General features: G+C 35.7%; 1 protein-coding gene across 1 annotated transcript in view; it reads left to right on the forward strand.

Annotated features, from left to right (window-relative positions):
- The window catches only part of PARD3B (par-3 family cell polarity regulator beta), an 882,400-nt gene that overhangs the window by 456,028 nt on the left and 406,644 nt on the right, over positions 1-19,728 (forward strand). Inside the window, 5 exon segments of the mRNA XM_054700017.1 lie at positions 1,674-1,762; positions 6,498-6,584; positions 12,365-12,490; positions 14,329-14,687; positions 17,730-17,869. Coding sequence (XP_054555992.1) covers positions 1,674-1,762; positions 6,498-6,584; positions 12,365-12,490; positions 14,329-14,687; positions 17,730-17,869 — 801 coding nt within the window.

A 19,728-nucleotide genomic window follows, 5' to 3' on the forward strand; every position in this document is an offset into this window, starting at 1 on the left:
ATGAGAGATTCCACCTCAGAACTGCCCAATCAAGTGACTGTTAAATCTGACTAACAGTTACAAGGAGAGATAATGTTTATTTATTTTTAATCAGTGAAATTTTGGGATAATTTACTACACAGCATTAGTTCTGTGTTACTCGCTCCATTTATCCATTAACATTCCCAAATGATCTCTTTGTGTGTTATATGCTTAATTTATAGAGGAAGAGACAAACCCTTACCCTTCAGGGAGCTCCCTCTTATGTAAGAGACACAAATAAGGAAGTTAATTATTTTGACATAAATGCAGTCGTAAAACGTCCTGACATGAGCAATAGTCACAATTTGTTAAATTGTCTACCTATTTTTATAACCTGACCAACCCTGTCTCTTTTCTCTGTAACCGTATATCTAGACCTTCATCATAATATGAATGTTCAAAAGCTTTCAAAGACATTTATCTTTTAAGATTTGGTACCTTAAACTAAAAAGCATTCTTTAACCTTATGAATTTTCTTCCCATTATCATTGTGGAGAGAAAAAATGTATATTTTAAAAATGTAGTATAGAATAACACCTACATAAAACCAGCAACTCCTACATGAAATGTTATGGTCCAAAATGAAATGTGTGTGCGTGTGTATATACATTTTACTCAATACACTAACTAATTGAGTTATGACTCAATGTCTTTTTTTCTTCAGGTTGTTGATGTACAATCTCTTAAGTACAACCTCTTATCTCACATAGTTGCTTTTTGTTGTTGCTGAAGCAATGCCTTCAGAACAAGGAATGCTCTCCTTATAGGTGTGGTTGTCGATAATGCGTTTTCTCCATCTGGTTTGTTGTTTGAGTGAAACATATGTCCAGGATTCTTAATACTATTGTGACTACTTCTGAAGAGTAGTGTGTCTTCAGAATACACTGTATTACTGTTAGTATACAGTTCCAAAGATTAACAGAGAATTGATGTCTTGAATAAATGAGAATCTAAATCAGGCTTGCTTCTAGAATCTATTCTGTCCTTTACATTATATCCAGCCTAACTTTGCTCCTGGAGCACAGGACCTCTCTGACCCCCTTATCTCCTGGTAATAAAGAGTTTACCATTTTAGAAATTTAGTGGTTAATTTTAGTTTCTATGTACTGAAGATTATCCTTAGCATCGAAGTCTCATGGCAAAGTGAGAATTCCAGATTTATTTTTCTGCCCTATTCCTGTTAGACTTTTGATAGACATGACCTTGCCAAATAACATTTTTTTCCCCATGGGCTTTGCTTTCTTTGTATTTTTATTGTCATCAGGGGGTGCAAGCAAATGCAGTATCTTAAAGCTCATACATCACCACCTGTCAGTAGTACCTTCCCTTTGGTACCCTAACTGAGTTAAAACACTCAGTCCCAAAAGCTTATGCTTCAGTAGCAGGAAGTTAAATGATCTATTCCAAAGTTCTTAACATATTACCTAGTGTAAATTGCCCATTTGAGTATTTCTGAAACCAAAAGGGAAAGAAAAGAACATTGAAAGCATTGAAAAGATTAACACCTGTTTCTAGTCTTCAAAGAAATTAAAGCATCCTGTACATATAGATCCTGAGTAAAACCATTCACCCACTCATGTTGAGATGATCTATTCAAATTTTTAATTCTGTATGCATAGCATCTACATACTTATGGGTTTGTTTCATTACAGGATTCCACACAGAATGTAGAAGAGAGAGAAGTTATAAATGGTGTACAGACAGAACTACTGACATCCCCCAAATCTAAGGATGCATTGAGGTATTCTATTCATACAAATAATATTTATTTCAATTTAATGTTTGTTTCTTCAATAGTTCATAATTGCTTTTATTTTATAGGAAAGATGAAGATAAGTAGATTAATATATTGAAACCTGCTCCATATCTAAAATTACTATATTACCCTTTGCTCTCATTTTTTCTAGGATATGAAAACTTCTTAACAAACATACATACAAATGAGCCACAGTATTTCCAATATTCTCTGCAACCTGGATTCTTTAATTACTTTTTCTCTTTGAACAAGTTTAAATGAACATTTTATAGTTCATTGTGGTTGAGTGTTTTCCTTTGACGTTAGTTCTTTGAAAGTCGCCTTGCTTTGTGTTTTAACAGACCCACAATATTTTACTTCATGTACACAAAATGAATTCAGTCTGTTGACCAGGACTTTTCATGTTTTTAATGAAAATAATTCATTATACAAAATAGTTGTGCTCATTTTACCAGTATTTTCATTGCTCAGCCTTAATGTCCAGTTCAATCCTACTTATTGCTGGGATTCAATTCCCTGTTCTGTTGTTTACTGGTTCTGTGAGACTACATAAGTTACTCATCTCTCTTTACCTTAGATTCTAGTCTATAAAATAGAAATATTAAAACGTTCTTCAGAGGATTGGCATGAAGATTAAAGGAATTATCATATGCAAAGTTCATTGAGCAGTGTCTTACGGAGTAAGCCCTGTAACTATATGCTGCTGTTGCTACCATAATGTTGTTGTTATCATCATCATTATCATTATTAATCATTATTATTATTATTGTCATAATCATTGCCTTTTCTAAGTTGACTCAAATTTTGCATAAGGAAAGTAATTCCATATTTAATAGGTGGTTGGCTTCAGCACTAGAAGTTGATGCTTCTGAGCTTAATGCTTATTCAGTCAACATACTCCTTCTTTCATTCCAATCATGAATAGTGAAACATTTTACATGAATAAACCATTTTTTAAATATTATCTAAACATCCCTTCTCATGCCTTCTGTCCATTTGTTACAACCATTGTATTCTCTACATCAGGAATCTAAAAATATGTTCTTCAATCCTACACAATTTAAGAATTTTTAAAAAATCAGTTTAAAAAGTTGGAAAGATTGAGGTCATTATTCCCTTTTAATCCATATGATTATTTGTTACCTCAGAAAGTTCTAGCAATCGTTCTAATAGCGGAAATCTATTGCATCCTTATTATCTGATACTGTATGTACAATGTACATGTGTTCTTTATTTTTTTTCTTTAAAACTAACAACATTGTTAGAAATTTATTATAATTTCCTCACTGTACAAATCAGGACACTGATACTTTAAATGATTTACTCAAACACCTGATTCCATGTCACTTTCTCTCTAATTTCATAAGCAAATTATGGCTTCCTTCTGAAACAAGCATCTCCCCTAGTTCTGTCTGTCCCTTACCCTAAAACGAATGGCCTCTCCCTGAATTGTATTATCTTAATGCTAAAAATCTTTGCTTTGTGTAAAGAAATTAGACCTGCAAACATCTGCTGTATTCTCGTCCTCAAGCTTCATATCTTTCTTCTGAATAGAAACTAAATGAACCGCTTTCCATCTGGTTCATGCAGCAGAGCGGTTCATAATAGTCTTCTATTCAGCCACAGGCTCTCTACATTCACCCATAGTTTTGACCCAACCACTTAGACCATTAACAACTGGTTCTTGTGGCTATTTGAATCAGTTGTGTCAATTGGATCATGCTACATTTCACTTGTTTAATATTAACCATTGGAACTAATGCCTTGTGACTATCTGCTTTTGTTTTGGTATGGCATAGACAATTTTATAAAGTTAGCTATTTTGACTTTAGTTAAATACTTCTGACTTTTCTTTGTACAAGAGTGTTTTTCCTTTATTCCAGTTGACATTTTGTCTGTATTTCACAAGAAGCTGCCAATTCCATTTCCTTTCACAGCTAAAATATTCTTTCTACTTCATTTTCTACGTTTTCCATTCTCAGTCCACCTCTAAAACATAAATAAATGCATATATATATATATATATATATATATATATATATATATATATCTCCTGCCCACTGGTCCTGAACCCAGCTCTGCAGTTTGCCTAAACAAATAACATTAATAGCATATTTTCACATCTTAGTAAAATCTTACATATGAGATATATATTCAAATAATTGTGTCCGGCCCTACTTACTGTGTTTATCTTTCATGAAGTGTATATATACAGAGGTTTCTACAGAACTCCACCAAGTATATATAACACTGGGGTTTTTTTTTTCCCTCCTTTGAAATAAAAATACATGGGTTGGTCTGTAAGACTCCCTTTTTTAAATGCCTTTCTTTCCATTTTGAAACAAATTATAGAAATTTTACAGAATATGGTTAAACATGTTCTTTGTAAAACTTGTAATGTTTGCCTGTGTCATGTAGATCTAATTCTCCATGAGTGCCTTTATAGTACAATCAACAAAATAGTCTTTCATGCTTTACTTCTGGGATAATATTTTGTGACAGTAATTTAGCAGTTGTCAAATATTCTTCTAGCCAAAGAACTGTGACTATAATGTGTAAAGATAGCATAATTTTTACTCTGGAATATTAAAAAAATGAATTCTTACAGAGTAAAAATCCTTCAGACTGCACCCCCCCATAAAATTTTCGTATTTTGAAACAAGATTAATCACTTAAGCAAATTATGAGGTTTACTTTATTAAGTGAATGGAAAGATAAAAAGAATTGATAATTCCTAAAGAATATGTATCAGTATGATACATGGAATTTATTATGTTTAGCAGGAGGGCTTTACAGGGAATGAATATTTGCAAAATAAAAAAAAACACATTGAGAATTCATAAAAACCTTTCTAAAAATTCTTACACTGAAAGCTTGAAACCTATACTAGACTAAACACTTTAATTCCAAAAACCTTATGTATTACATATGAGTTTTATCAGCTTGTAGGTGCTTAATACTTTTATTAGGAAAGATTGTATTATGCTCTAAGTACAAAACGATAAAAAATTTAAATTAAGAGATAATGTTTCCGATGGTTAAAGAAAATTTTAGTCTCTTTTTAAAGGTCTTTTAAAACAGAATTGTAACCCTAGAATATAAATGCTTTAAGTTTAGTTTTCTTTAAATCTCTACAAATGTACTATAAACTTGTTATATAAAAATTATTGCTTTATGTTCTATTAAAAGCTAGGCAATCCTCTCCACCCACCAAGCATTTTACATTCAGTACTTATAATGCATAACTATGTATAGTGTTCATATACAAACATTCATATAAATGTCCATCCTACACAAAAATATACAAAAAGTATAGAGAATGATGTATTTTATCCAATGATATTATTGCTCTAAGATGTATTTTATTTCTAACTTCATTCCAGACTTCTAGTATAACCTGCTTGACTAAACAAATTTCAGGTTTATCAACAAAACTCTTTTGAAATTTATTATCAGATTAGAACTTTCATTATATTCCACAAATGTTGGAAACTGACCTGCTCTTTTTTGCAGTTTTTTAATAGAATAGATTTGTAATGAAAACACATTAAAAATAAGCCTAATCCACTAATGAGAATATATTTAATGTATTTATTTTAGATTTCTGATCATTTAAGGACTGCTACATGCAGAGCAAATTCATCAGGCATTTGCTTTCTTAATGCTGTTTTTAACTTTCTAGCAAGGAGTCCAAATTCTGCTGTTTTCAGTTTGGAGCAGAAAAGCATTTGTGGAGCTGTAGCTTTTAATTTGACATCTAGTTTCAGGTCATTTTCATGTAAATAGGAAACAATAGAGACCTGCTTATAATTTCTATAGAGAGTATGTTTCCTTCAACTTTATCATTTTTTCCTCTGGCAATTTTATTTTCTCTCATATTAAAAGAGCCAATAATTGTTCACAGTTATTATTTTTCATCTTTATAAAAACATGTTAGTTCCACTCTTTACTACTCAAAAGTGCTCAATGTCTTGTATATCTCAATCATACACTATCCATTAATGTTTCTAGGTGCATCCTTTCCTTAATCTGGGATAGGTTAGGTGGGTCAGGCTTTCTATTTCTTGCTATAATACATTTTCTCCAGGCTTTGTGATCTCTTTTCTACCTCTGAAAAAAAAAAAAAAAAAAACTGAAGGTGAAAATTTGGAATTGCTCCTTTGAATACAACTTACTGAAAGACATATTTAAGTTTTCATTTATAATGCTTTGAACATACCCACACGTATTACTGACTGTGCCTTCACAGTTGTAAATGTAATTTTGTGCTATTTTTTCCTTATAAATGCATATTTTATTTCCTTTTTCTGTTTCTGCTTAAACATAGATATGCTTAATTCCATGTATTTTATCATATGTACAATACCTTTCAAGTATGTTTTAATGGGGAGAAATTTCATTTTGGTGTACCTCTTTTAAATATGTTGATTTATGCAGATTAGGTTAAGTAGGAAGTTATTTTTGTAGGTAGTTATTTCCACTTGTTCCTTTTCTAGGGAAAAAATAAGAAATCAGGTAGTCTTTTAAATGTTTTATTTCCTGGATCTTCTGAACACATCAGCAAATCATGTACTTCTTTAATTTTTATCTCTGCTGTTTAATTTATAGTGGGTGAAATAATCCTAAGGTTTTTTGTTTGTTTGTTTGTTTGTTTGTTTTAATGTGCCTCATGTGCTTTCTTAGCAGTGACTCATCTATGCTCTTCTTTTTTCTGCCTCAGTGATATGACAAGAACAGTGGAGATTTCTGGAGAAGGAGGCCCTTTGGGGATACATGTAGTGCCCTTCTTTTCTTCTCTGAGTGGAAGGTAAGATGTTTTTCTTGTACCAGAAGCTCATGCTAATGAAAATCTTGACTTAAGCTTATTTTCCCAAACATTTTTCAGAAGAGGATTAAGTGCCTATCTCTATTGTTCAGATGGAAACTTTAAGATATACTTCTATTGGCCAGTTAGAAACAAAACAAAATCATTTACTGCTAAGATGCAATTAAAAAGAAAAAAATCAGCCACAGTTTCTACATTATAATTAATTATGAAGTACTTTTTTAAAGTATCCTTATCATGAAGTTCATAAAGTATTTTTAGTGACACATAGTAAACAAAATCCTTGGCAAACTTTTGAACATATTTTTAGATTAATATTGCAGCTGAAATTTACTCTTTCATAGTAAACCTCTACAAGTGAATATAGTAATTCCAAATTAATATTTCCTGATATTCCTTAGGCATGAAGAACTTAGAATAAATATTTGTACATTAGAATTTGCTATATAAAACACTGTTCATGTTTAAATGATTGTCTCCATAGTAGCAAAAAGCCATCAAGCTCTTTATTTGTTTCTAAAATAATCATTTTTTTAAAGATTTATTTTTATTTATTTATACAAGCACTGGGTACAGTCAGAAGCACGGGAGGGTGAGAGAATTCAGCAGAGCCAGAGCGGGGAGCAGAGCAGGCAGAAGGACTGAAGTACACTGCTGAGGGGAGCAGTGGGCGGCCGGAGAGGTCTGCACACCCTGTGAGACCCTCCTCCAGGGGCTGGGGAGCAGCCAGGGATCGAACCGGCGCTGCAGAGGCTGCGGGCAGCTTCGCAACCCAGCGCTAAACCTCTGAGCCACTGGGGAGGCCCCTAAAATAATCATTTTAAATGATTTGTTACAATTTTTTTTTTAATTTAGAGACATTATATTATTAAATCTATACTGGTAAATGATCATGTAGATTGTTTCAGCATTTCTTGAAGTACATATCTACCCAACTGGTTATAAAGCTTGTTTTTTGATGGAAAATAAAGTGTGTGCCTGAGAGTTAATGTTAGTACATCATAAATGCTTTACAAAACTTGTGTTATGTATTATGTCACTTTTCAGTATCATGTAATCATGATCACTTTAGAACATGATTGATATTGACAAGGGCTACCAAAAAACCTAAAAGGAAATCAGTTTCTCACTGATTTTTATTAATTTGTTACATTTATTTATTTCAATTAAATGAATCATTGAAAAGATAGAAAGCATCATCTTAATTTAGGAGATCAAAGACCAGAAAAGTCCATTGATTCTCTCAGAGTCACATAAAATCCAAGTTTCCTGCTTGTCCTCATTTCATGGCTCTTTCTAAAACAAAAATTTCCCAAAGGTTATGTAATATTAATTTACTGGTCTGAATATTTATTCAATTCAGTCTGCCATATAGTGGGAAGAACAGGTTTAGTGATGATATTTTGGTTGGCATCTTTTTCAGCAGGTAGCCATCTGCTACCTGTAATTGCAAAGTCATCACCTTTTTTTGCAAATAACATCTGATGCCAAGCTCTAGCTAAAATGAATTCTCCCTAAAAGGAATTGTGCAGAAAAGCTAGTGGCTCTTATTGTCTCATTTCCTGTGTGCGTTAATAAGCATGTTTATAAATGTTATGGGTTACAGCACAGGACAAGCTGAGGTGGTTTTTGATAGACAGGGTGAGTATTTACCCAGTTGTCACGAGAAATTCTAATGGCTTTTGGCAGAAGCGTACTGATAGAGATTTGTGAAATATCAGAGCGGTTCAATTACCAGGCCCTTTAGCTTAATAAAGGTAGAATAGAACTCAAGATCATCCCAATTTCCAAAACATGAAGAAATATACAATGTGACAGTCAGCAGACTTCATTTGCAATAGTTCGGAAAACAAGTTGACCCTACAGACAAGAATTCTCCCTTTCTCAGTTCAAATGAAGAGAATGCAGTGTAATTTATTGATTGCCTCCCTTCTCCTTCCTGGTCCTGATTTCTGGCATAAACCTTGTCTAATAGTCGAAAGAGTGTTGGCCTTAGAGAACACTTGAATCTCAATGTTCTTTTTTTTTTTTTTTTTCATAAACTTGAGCAAGTCCCCTAAATTCACCTCTTGTAAGTTGTTAATATCATGACTCCGGGGATTAAATGACATTAAAAATTTGAAAGCCCCCTGTGAAACACATGACATGTGAATGTGTAAATTATCCATATTATTATGATTTGGGTTTAAACAAAAAAGCCTGGTTCAGAAAAGAAGTTTTATAAGTTCACGGTCAACTATTCAATAACTTGGTGAAATAGTTGCATAATTTTCTTTCCTATACACTGGTATTATAGAAAGGAAATTTGATTAAAAAACATAAAAAATAATATGGAAGTGGAGACATGAGCCAATAAAAGTTAAGAAGTAATGAGTACAGGCTGAAACAGCACACTTAACTCAACCCATGTGTCTAGATGCAACCGTGTACTGAGCGTGTCAGACAAGTGTCTGACTTCATAATGCCATCTGGTTTCACTGTGTGAGCACGGGGAGTGAGGGTGCACTAAGGTCATAATGGTATACTTAGTTCTTAATTTCCTTCCATTTATTGGTTTGTGTCATTATTTTAAATTAGAATTTACATTTAATTCTTTACTAAGACTACTGTAATTGGCTTTGCCTGCCATTTCTTTCTTTTTTCTTTTAGAAAAATACTGCCACACCTGTTGTTGAATAAGAAACTTAATCTAAGTTAGCACAACCCAAGTACAATGCAGTGGTTGCTGCACTAGATTGAGCCTTACTGGATTCATTAGACACTGCAGCACTGGGTGTCGAAGGCCCCTGATTGGATTACTGAGTAAAAACATAACAAATATACAAAAAAAAACCGAGTCCCTGCAAGTAAAAAGCAGCTTCATTTCATTCATTTTTTAAAAAACAGTTGTATTCATTTGTTTTAGAATTAAATGCAAGAAATCTATTTGGTTTTCAGTAACTAGAGACCGCATGACTTGACTCAGTTTGAGTAAAGATAGCTAACCATGAGAGAAATGAAGGAAAGGATTGGTGCAGATTGACAGGGAATGTGAGAAGAGGACTGGATTAGACAGAAATGCTGAGGGAGCAGAGTGACAGAGGGAGGCTGACAGCAGAGAGAGCAGAAGGGGCCAGGCGAGGGTAGACTCTGGTCTCAGTTGTTATTAGAAAAGCAAGAAGCAATAGTTACCCCCCCATATTCTCTGGGGTTGTGGATTTCAGAGTGCTTTATCACTGCTCATGCATGCAAATTAACTGGCTTGTCTGGTCCCAAACAAGAGAGCTACCATAGTCTTCCATTTTGGAGCAAAGAAGCAAAGACAGTATTCTTTCCTGGGTCTTCTCCTACCGGTCTGGAGCAAATCAGACTGGAGGAAGCCATCCTTTCCATGGGACAGAGAGGGCAGGAGAAGGTTGTTGCCAGGGACCTAACTAATAAAATCAGTCAGTTTTACATTTTACTAAAATTACCTCTGACACATGAGTTTTACAGTTGGGCTTATTCTGTCAATAAATTTTTCATGGAAAGTTAGGTTATTTAGATCAGTGAGGCTCACATAGCATACTCCAGCTGTAATATGCCAGCTAAATTGTAACCCAGTGGCCTGAAAGAATTAATTCATCTCCCAAAATGTGAAATTAAATCCTAGGGAGTAACATTACATGACTGATGATGTACTGAATTAAATTAAAGGAAGACTTGAATGCTTGTTAAAAAAAATATCGCTTACATAAACTAGTTTATAACCACATGTGAGCCTCCTAATGGATCGTGTTATTATGAATCCACCATAACAAAAATCCAAAATGTGAACTATTCAAGGGTTGTTTAATTTAGGAAAGAAACCCTATTTTGTTATAGTTCTTTGCTGGTTTTGCATGTCAAATAATTCAATTTTTAATATTATGTTACAAGATTAAGGTATTAGTACCTTAAAAATATTAATTTGAACCTCAGATCCTTTATCAAACAGTGACTTTCACCCCTTTTCTCATCCATACAGAATGTCTGATTTACTAACCTGCTAAATGGAGGCTAAAAGGAGTAAAACACAGCCCCTCTCCACACACTTGTGCCCCTGACCCTGAGCAGTAGGTGGCGTGACTATTTGCTGTTGTCTCTCCATCAGCCTACTGGATTCATTTAGCTTTTTTGAAGCAGAGATTTAAATATCACCGCCTGTGCCTCTCCTCTCATGGTCCTGCGATGACATGAGCTCATTAAAGGAACTGAGGCCCTGGAGGCAGAGGCTCCGCTTTGTGACTGTTCCAAACAGGAAGGTGGTTTTCTCCTGCACTTGCATTAGAGAGTGCCCTTTTTTCCATGGTGGGCCCCATTACTCACGCACAAAATGTGCTCATGTTTTATTTAGATTTGAGATTTAAAGAGACATGTCATATCACACAAGACCCCCATGCAAAAAAGAATGACAACAAAACAAGAGGATGGGGCGATGTCTGGCAGCTTCTCCAGACCCAGCAGGTTGCTCTAGGAGATAGCTGGCTATCTTTCTTATTGAGACACAGCTCAGACCCTCACTTGTCCCAAGAAAGGAAAGCCCTCCAATGAGAAGTAGACAAATTAAATACAATTTTAATTTCTTTTTGTTTTTATTTTAGATATTACTAATATGTAATAGAGACACACACGTAAATACTTATGAATAATTTAACTCATTTTTATTGTTGTTGCCAATCTTCTTTCACCTTCCCTTTCTTTTCCAACCCTCTCCCCTCCTGAGCCTGAGCCACAGCCACAAAGCACCAGGAGCCTCTCTGAATCCAGACTCTTCCTGGTTGAAGTTTCATACAACTCCCCCCCAAGTCCCGCCTTCTTCATGAGTGTCTTGCTCACAAGACAGTGAGTGGGGTCGGGGCGCTACTCTGGCCTCATCAGATTAAGTGCATCATCCTATGGACTCTGTCATGTAGCACTGGCTCCCCATCGAGGGTTAGCTGCTTGCAGGCTCCTAGCTCAAGCCAGCCTCACCCAGGCATACCCCGGGCCCCTGCACCCTCCTCCCCCTCAACCCCATGGACATGTTCTCACCCATCCAAATACTACTTACGTTTTCTGATACAGTTTACATCCCACTTTCTTCTCAAATCCTTCTGGAAAGACTCTAAACTTTTGAAATTTTAAATATCTACTCTACTCCAACCCATAATGAACATTTTCCCTGGTTCGGCAGCCTTGTCTCATCATACCTCTCCACCCTCAACACTCAACACTTAGTTGATTCAGTGGCTCTAACTAATGGACACCAGTGTATTCTACACGGAGTAATGTGATCTATGTTTCAATGTTTGTGTACTTCTTAAAGTAGAAATTATTGGAACAGGTAGTAAGACTGCAAAAATATTACAGTGAATGCCTTATGCTCTCTCATTACTAAACATCAAGTCACCCCTTTGACACTAACTCAAACCTACTTATGACAACCAGCTGTCCAGCTGTGATGGCCTTCTCCAAACCACGAGCCCTTTGTGTCCTCAACTCCTTGGCCTGGACTTTTCTAAGTTTACTGCAGTTAAGAGAAATGAGATTGTAGATGAATGTCCTCTGGATTGGTGCTTGTATGTATTTGTCTTGAAGGGCTTTTTCTCTTTTAGTGAATTGTTTTTGTTTTAACTGAGCATTTCAATAACAATTGCCTGAATATAAAGCATAATATTTCTTCATAAATAGAAATCAATACTTATTTATGAATAATTGCAAATAGAGAAATAATTAACATATCATTATCCAGTAATTCTATTTCAAACAAATTTTGCATTTAGAATTCTAGGACTCTTCATCCGTGGCATTGAAGAAAACAGCAGGTCCAAGCAAGAGGGTCTGTTTCACGAAAATGAATGTATTGTAAAAATCAACAAAGTGGACCTCACAGACAAAACCTTTGCTCAGTAAGCATTTTCTTCATTGTTTTGTTTGCTTTATTGATCCCTAGAATGTTTGTGATCATTACTGTGCTTGTTATGATCAAAATCGTAGGCAGAATTTCTGGTCAGTTCCCTTTGAATGACCCTAGGACATTCATTCTCAATTGCATCTGTGTTTTAGCAGGCTCAGAGGTGGCCACATGTGTCCCCGCCTGCCCTGAGAATGTAAAGCACAGAACACAGCAGCCTTCTGCCCGCTTGCTTTTCTGGGGCATCGATAGATAAGTTTGTTTTTCTTGGGATATGGGTCAGTTATCCTGCTATTTAATGACTCCCTTCACAGACCATTAGCTTGACTTATTAATTAACTTAACAACAGCCTTCCTTAAACTAAATATCTGTGAGAGATGTCTGTGAGGACTCACTGACTGATAGAAACAAATGAAAAAAAAAAGGTAAAGTACACTCCCTCAATAATTTGTTTCTTTGCATGTGAAATTGTACCAAAAATAGGTTCTTACACTTAATGGTCATCATGTGTTGCCATGTGATGCCTATTTTTTTTTAACTGTATGCTGACATATAGAATAAATGCTAATACTTCCTAGTAATGATCACCAGCTTTCTTGTTTCTAACCCAAACAATTCATTGTATGTCCTTTCTGTGGCTGGTTGTCTTCATTATTTTGTGTGTTTGTGGAAGATTGTAGACAGGGGCAATGCACACGGGTTGTTTAAGTGTGGAAAGGCAGCAAGCCAGGAGAGTCTATTTCTTAGAATAATACATATTAAACAAAATATTATTGATAATATTATTTTTATATACCACTGTGCTTTTTACATGTGCATAAAACATATTATTACCCCTTTTTTATACAGGTAGAAACTGAGGAAATTTAGCTTATGGAAATTTAGCATAGAATTAGGATGGAGTCAAAATTGACTCCTAGTCAAGGAACTGACCATGGAAGTTGGGCTGTGTATATGGTGCCTTCTCCCTTCTCCCCGGAATGAGCAAAATTAAGGATTTGGGGAAAGTGAAGGGGGCTCAGCAGACATAAGTGTTTGTTATTTGGTGTGACTGCTAATAACAAAAACCTGAAAGCTACCTTAGACAAGATTAAACTTTATTTTTCCGATGCATCATTAAGTGTGGAGTGGCAGTCCCGAGTTGGGAAGGCAATTCCATAGTTAGCAGCAAGGCAGCCATTTTTCCTCCCTCTGCTTTGCAGTCCTACTTGTGTGACTACTATTGTTTCATTGTATCATCATCACAAGATGGCTACCAGAGTGCAGTTCCTCCATCTCAGTTTTAAGAAATGGGAAGGAGATATAGGAGAACAAAAAAAAAAGTTTCTGGTCTTCAGAATAGTGTCTTTTCCTCAGAAGAGTGTCTTTTCCTTAACCCCTCAATTACATCTCATTTTGATGAGACAGGCTAGGACAGGTAGTTGTTTTTATCTACTCATAGGGCAGGAAGAAGAAATCATAAAAACTAGTAAGAAAATTGAGGAAGAACAGAAAGTGCTAAGACAAAAAAAGAAGTATAAAATCCAGGTTCTCTGTAATAGAATTACAGGGGTGCATATTGGATGGACCATCCACTGTGACAGTTCATACAACCAAGACACCTATCACTTTTCTCCATGAGGAAAGGCTTGTGTCAAAAGTGAGTTTCAAGAACACAATTCACTCTAGACATGACCTGTACTTTAGAGCAAAGTACAAAAAGGAAACTAATTGATAATCTAAATAATGAAAGCAGAATATATAACACCTCCTGTGTGCATGTAAGCCCCGTTGCATGGGGGCAGCTTTAGATGTGAGCTAGAATTCAATGTCTTGCCTAACTCTCTTTCAAGGGCTCAAGATGTCTTCCGGCAGGCGATGAAATCTCCAAGTGTGCTCCTCTGTGTGCTTCCACCTCAAAACCGTGAACAGTATGAAAAGTCGGTCATTGCACCACTTAGCATTTTTGGTAGCAATGATGGTGCTTTGAAAGCAAAAGTGCCAGCTTCCACCCCGGGAAAACCCGGACTAAAGACAGGAAGTCTCATGGGAGCAAGCAGTCCTGAAGAAGAAACACCAACTTCCCTGCAGCAAAGCAAGAGCCCCCGAGTGCCAAGAGTACCTAGAAAGCCACCGTCTCCCTCACTCTCTCCTCTCATGGGGTTTGGCAGTAAGAAAAGTGCAAAAAAAATTAAGATTGACCTAAAGAAAGGTAATTATTGAATTATGTTTAATGGCATTCTATTATTGAAACATGGAAAATTGGTTAAGAGAAATGCATTAAGGCTAATTTTGTTAATTCTCTCTTCATTTAATTATGTCAAAGAATAGATTTAAGTATATACTTAGATAACTGAAATTTCTTGAAAATTTAGTACTTAGTTTTTCCTTCTGGACAGTATAGCTTATTTGAAATAAGAAAATAATACGTGCATGTTGAGGAGTCAAAAAATCACTGCAGAACTTGACAGAAACAGATCAATATGGTATTAGAACTTAATACTACATAGGCATGAAAATTCAGGTGTCCATGTTTTGAGGACTGATTTTTGTGTTTTGTTTGTTTTTTTAAAGATTTATTTATTTATTCATACAAGCACTGGGTACAGTCAGAGGCTCAGGAGGGTGAGAGAATTCACCAGAGCCAGAGCGGAGAGTAGAACAGGCAGAGTGACTAAGTACACTGCTGAGGGGAGCAGCAGGCGGCAGGAGAGGTCTGCGCGCCATGTGGGACCCTCGTCTGGTGGCCGGGGATTGAACCGGCACTGCAGAGGCTGCGGGCAGCTTTGCAACCCATTGCTCAACTGCTGTGCCACCAGGGAGGCCCTGAGGCGTGATTTTTGAAGCTTCATTTAGATCAAGTCCAAAGAACCAATATTTTTTCTCATTTTCTAAGAATTTGATGTCAGCAAAAACTTTGCTCCTCCAAAAGAAAGTATGTAATAATTATTAATTTAACTTAACTTATTTAATATTATAATTTCTCAAAGCATGTTTAATTTCAAGAGAATGTGTAACTTTCATCTTCCTTTTCAATGTTTCTATCGCAAACACATATCAATGAAACTAGATCATGTGTATATATGTATATTTTATGCAGTATTATATATACACATAAGTCTGTGGTTTTGTGTTTTATAACATCTGACAATTCCTTCCCACATTCCCACCTCCTTCAATGCCAGTATTAAAAATGTAATTTTTAATACTCAATTCAAAAGAAATTGGTTTTCTCATGGATTATTGTCTGAATTAACAAAACAAAGACATCTGTGGCTTTGATCCAAGGTAGTCTTGACATATTTATTAGCACATATCAAAAGCAAGTAACTGGTACCTTTAATCTGGTATAGAGATTATTCTAGAAAGCTCCTCTGGTCAAAATTTCATCCCCCTATTAGAATTCTATTTTGGGAATAAAATTCATTGACTACGAGACACAGATAATCAGGTATGCTTAGCAGTTAGGTTATTTTATTTAAATGTATCAGTTATAGTTTTGGGTATGAATTATCCAGCTATTTATATGTTAAAGGGTTGAGTGCTCAGAGGATAAATGAGTGAGCCATACTATGTAAACGTAAAAATACATTAGGAATCTTTGAATGCAAAAAATAATATTTTGCATTATTGTGTGTAATATAACCTCACAACTCTACTTCAGGAAGATTAATATGACAGCAAATAGAGATCCAGAAGTAAAAACCAAACAACTGAGAATGTGTAAATGGTATACTTCATCTGTCTGAATATAACGTGTGCTTTCTTAAGCACCTGGGTATGGAAGGGAAGAGAAAGAGAAATTTTAGTTATTGCTAAATTTCTCAACCAAGGTGGCTTGTACAATGGAGATACAGTTTTAGAAATTACAACTTTAAGTAGATGAGTATATGTGACAAGGTCAGAATCTGGAATGGTAAAGGAGTTCATAGAAAAATTTGAATGGTGATGAAAGTATGGATGGATATAGTGATACCTTAAACACTGAAGTGAGAAAGATTATGGTTAAACATAAACATTTGGGTATCCTGCAGAGGGGTTTGGGTGTTGGAGCCAGGAGCTGGTGAAGAATCTAGCAAATTGTTCCAGAATAGACCCCTGGAAAACATGTATGTATCTGTGGAAGAAAATGGGTAAGGAGAGGTAGATATGATATAATCAGAGAAATAGGAAAATAAGCAGAAAAGAAAGGTATGAAAGCAAAGGGGAGAGTTAATTTCAAGAACATGATTGGTAGTAAGTATAAAAGCTAGAGAAGGGGAAAGACCAAGAAGAGAGAGAATTACTGAATGTGGTCACAGGTAGGTCGTTGATGATAGCTTGAAGAAGAAGGTTGATTGAACTCTATGGATTCTTGAGGGTAGAGAAATCTGATAGAGAAATTAGAAAGATTGGACAATATGCTGGAAAATAAATACTGGATATGCAAGAGCTTAAGGGCAGGAACCATGTGGGTGAGTGAGTGAGCAACTGAGATGTGCAGCTTATAAAGAATTGAAGCAGGGACCTCCCTGGTGGCGCAGTGGTTGAGCGCTGGGTTGCGAAGCTGCCCGCAGCCTCTGCAGCGCCGGTTCGATCCCCGGTTGCTCCCCGGCCACCCGAGGAGGGTCCCACATGGCGCGCAGACCTATCCTGCCGCCCGCTGCTCCCCTCAGCAGTGTACTTTGGTCCTCTGCCTGCTCTGCTCCCTGCTCTGGCTCTGGTGAATTCCCTCACCCTCCCGCACTTCTGACTGTACCCAGTGCTTGTGTAAATAAATAAATAAATCTTTAAAAAAAAAAAAAGTCACTGATTTCATGACAAAGAATAAGAAAGTCATTATAATTAAAAAAAAAAAAAAGAATTGAAGCATAAGTGGAGAAGGATGCCACAGGTTCAGTAGCTGATTGGAAGCCTGCAAAATTCATGTCAGATGGCTTTTTGCTTCTCCAGAAAGTATGAAGTCAGGTTGTGGTTTCCTGAGAATTCAGTCTTCCTTGCATATGTATAACATTTAACATTTATTCCAGGACCTTAATAAGTGAAAGTGTTATACCACTGCAAGGGGCCCTACATTTACTCTGATACCATCAGGGCCTGTCAGGAATGATAATCTGTATTTGAAATTACAATAACTGAGGCATATTTAAAATATATGCTGGAATGTAAATGTTTCACTTATTCTTTATTTGTCTAAATTAGCTAGATTTCACTGTAAGATTGAATATAGTATTATACATGCTTAAGGTGACTGTGCATTTTTCTTATACACTAGGCCCTGAAGGACTTGGTTTCACTGTGGTTACCAGAGATTCTTCCATCCATGGTCCTGGTCCCATTTTTGTAAAAAACATTTTACCAAAGGGAGCAGCAATAAAAGATGGTCGCCTGCAATCGGGGGACAGAATTTTGGAGGTAAGAATTGAAATTATCAATAAATGGTGCTGGGAAAATTGGGTTGCTACATGCAAAAGAATGAAGCTTGACCACTACCTCACACCATACACAAAAACCAACTCAAAATGGATTAAAGAACTAGACATAAGACCTGAAACCATAAAATATATAGAAGGACATATAGGCGAAACACTACGTGATTTGCACATCAAAGACATCTTTACAGATACATCACCCAAAGCAGTGATAGTGAAGAGAAAGATAAACAGCTGGGACTACATCAAATTAAAGAGCTTCTGCACAGCAAAAGAGACAATAACAAAAACAAAGAGAAACCCCACTGACTGGGAGAACATTTTTGCACCCAACACTAATGATAAAGGACTGATCACAAAAATCTGCAAAGAGCTGATGAGACTCAACAACAACAAAGAAAATAACCCAGTGAAAAAATGGTCAGAAGAGCTAAAAAGAAACTTCTCTGAAGAGGAAATGCAAATGGCCAACAGACATATGAAAAAATGTTCAACATCACTTGTCATCAGGGAAATGCAAATCAAAACTACCATGAGATACCATCTTACACCAGTGAGAATGGCACATATTAAAAAAACTAACAACAACAAATGTTGGCGAGGTTGTGGAGAAAAAGGAACTCTTGTGCACTGTTGGTGGGAGTGCAAACTGGTCCAACCACTATGGAGAGCTGTGTGGAGATTTCTGGACCTACTAAACATAGAGCTTCCATATGATCCAGCAATTCCACTCCTAGGTATTTACCCAAAGGACACAGAAACATCAATTCCAAAGAGCACCTGCACCCCTGTTTATAGCAGCACTGTTTACAATAGCAAAGCTTTGGAAACAGCCCAAATGCCCAAAAATAGATGACTGAATCAAGAAGATGTGGTACATATATACCATGGAATATTACTCAGCATTCAAAAAAGATAAACACATGCAATTTGCAGCAACATGGATGGCACTGGAAGGGATCATGCTCAGTGAAATAAGCCAAAAAGAAAAAGAAAAATACCGGATGGTCTCACTCATAGCAGGAATCTAGAAAACTTAAATAAGGAACCAGGAAAATGAATAACTATAAGAAAGTGAAAATCAAAATCAACAAAAAACTATGAACCAGAGACACTTTTTGGGGGTGGGGGGCGGGAGGGGAGGGATTGGGGTCAGAATGGGGGGTTACAATTGTATGGGGAATATAAAAATAAAATTTATTATAAAAAAATAAAAAAATAAAAAAAATAAATAAAACCAAAAAAAGAGAAAAAAAAGAATTGAAATTAATATCTTCAATCAAATGTTTCTTGGCATTTAAATATGTATATGAACATATGTTAAAATTTGAATACATATATTGAAAATTATTGCTTATAGACCAATGAGGGCCTTAATTATAAAACTACTGAGTGGCTTGGTGTTGAAAGTTCCCAAGAAAGGGCAGTTATTTAGGGATAAGTAATAATAAGAACATTTCCCTTCTGTCTTGCATCCACCCCCCTGAAGCTCCCAAGGGATCTTGTTCAAATCTAGGAGTTAAACATATTTTCAGTTAGGGCTAAGAATTTCAAAGTCAACTGAAGTCCTGGTACCAGTTTCTTTAAACTTCTCACAGGGATGGGCCAGTCTGGCTCAAGTTGATCTATGTCTATAGAGAAGTATTTTGAACACACAAAGCAAGAGTATTTTGCTGTTAGTTCCTTTTTGTCATTCATTGTCAATGAGATCATCATCTTATTGGCTAAATATATACTGACAACTATCTTTCAAGAAATTATCTTCATTGAAAATGGCTGTTTCCATCTAAATTTTTCAAGACATGAAAGCAACACTACAGCTTATCATGTATTTCTAGATCA

The sequence above is a fragment of the Talpa occidentalis genome, unplaced genomic scaffold (assembly GCF_014898055.3).
Source record: "Talpa occidentalis isolate TD23 unplaced genomic scaffold, MPIMG_talOcc4v2.1 talOcc4.3, whole genome shotgun sequence".
Taxonomy (NCBI): domain Eukaryota; kingdom Metazoa; phylum Chordata; class Mammalia; order Eulipotyphla; family Talpidae; genus Talpa; species Talpa occidentalis.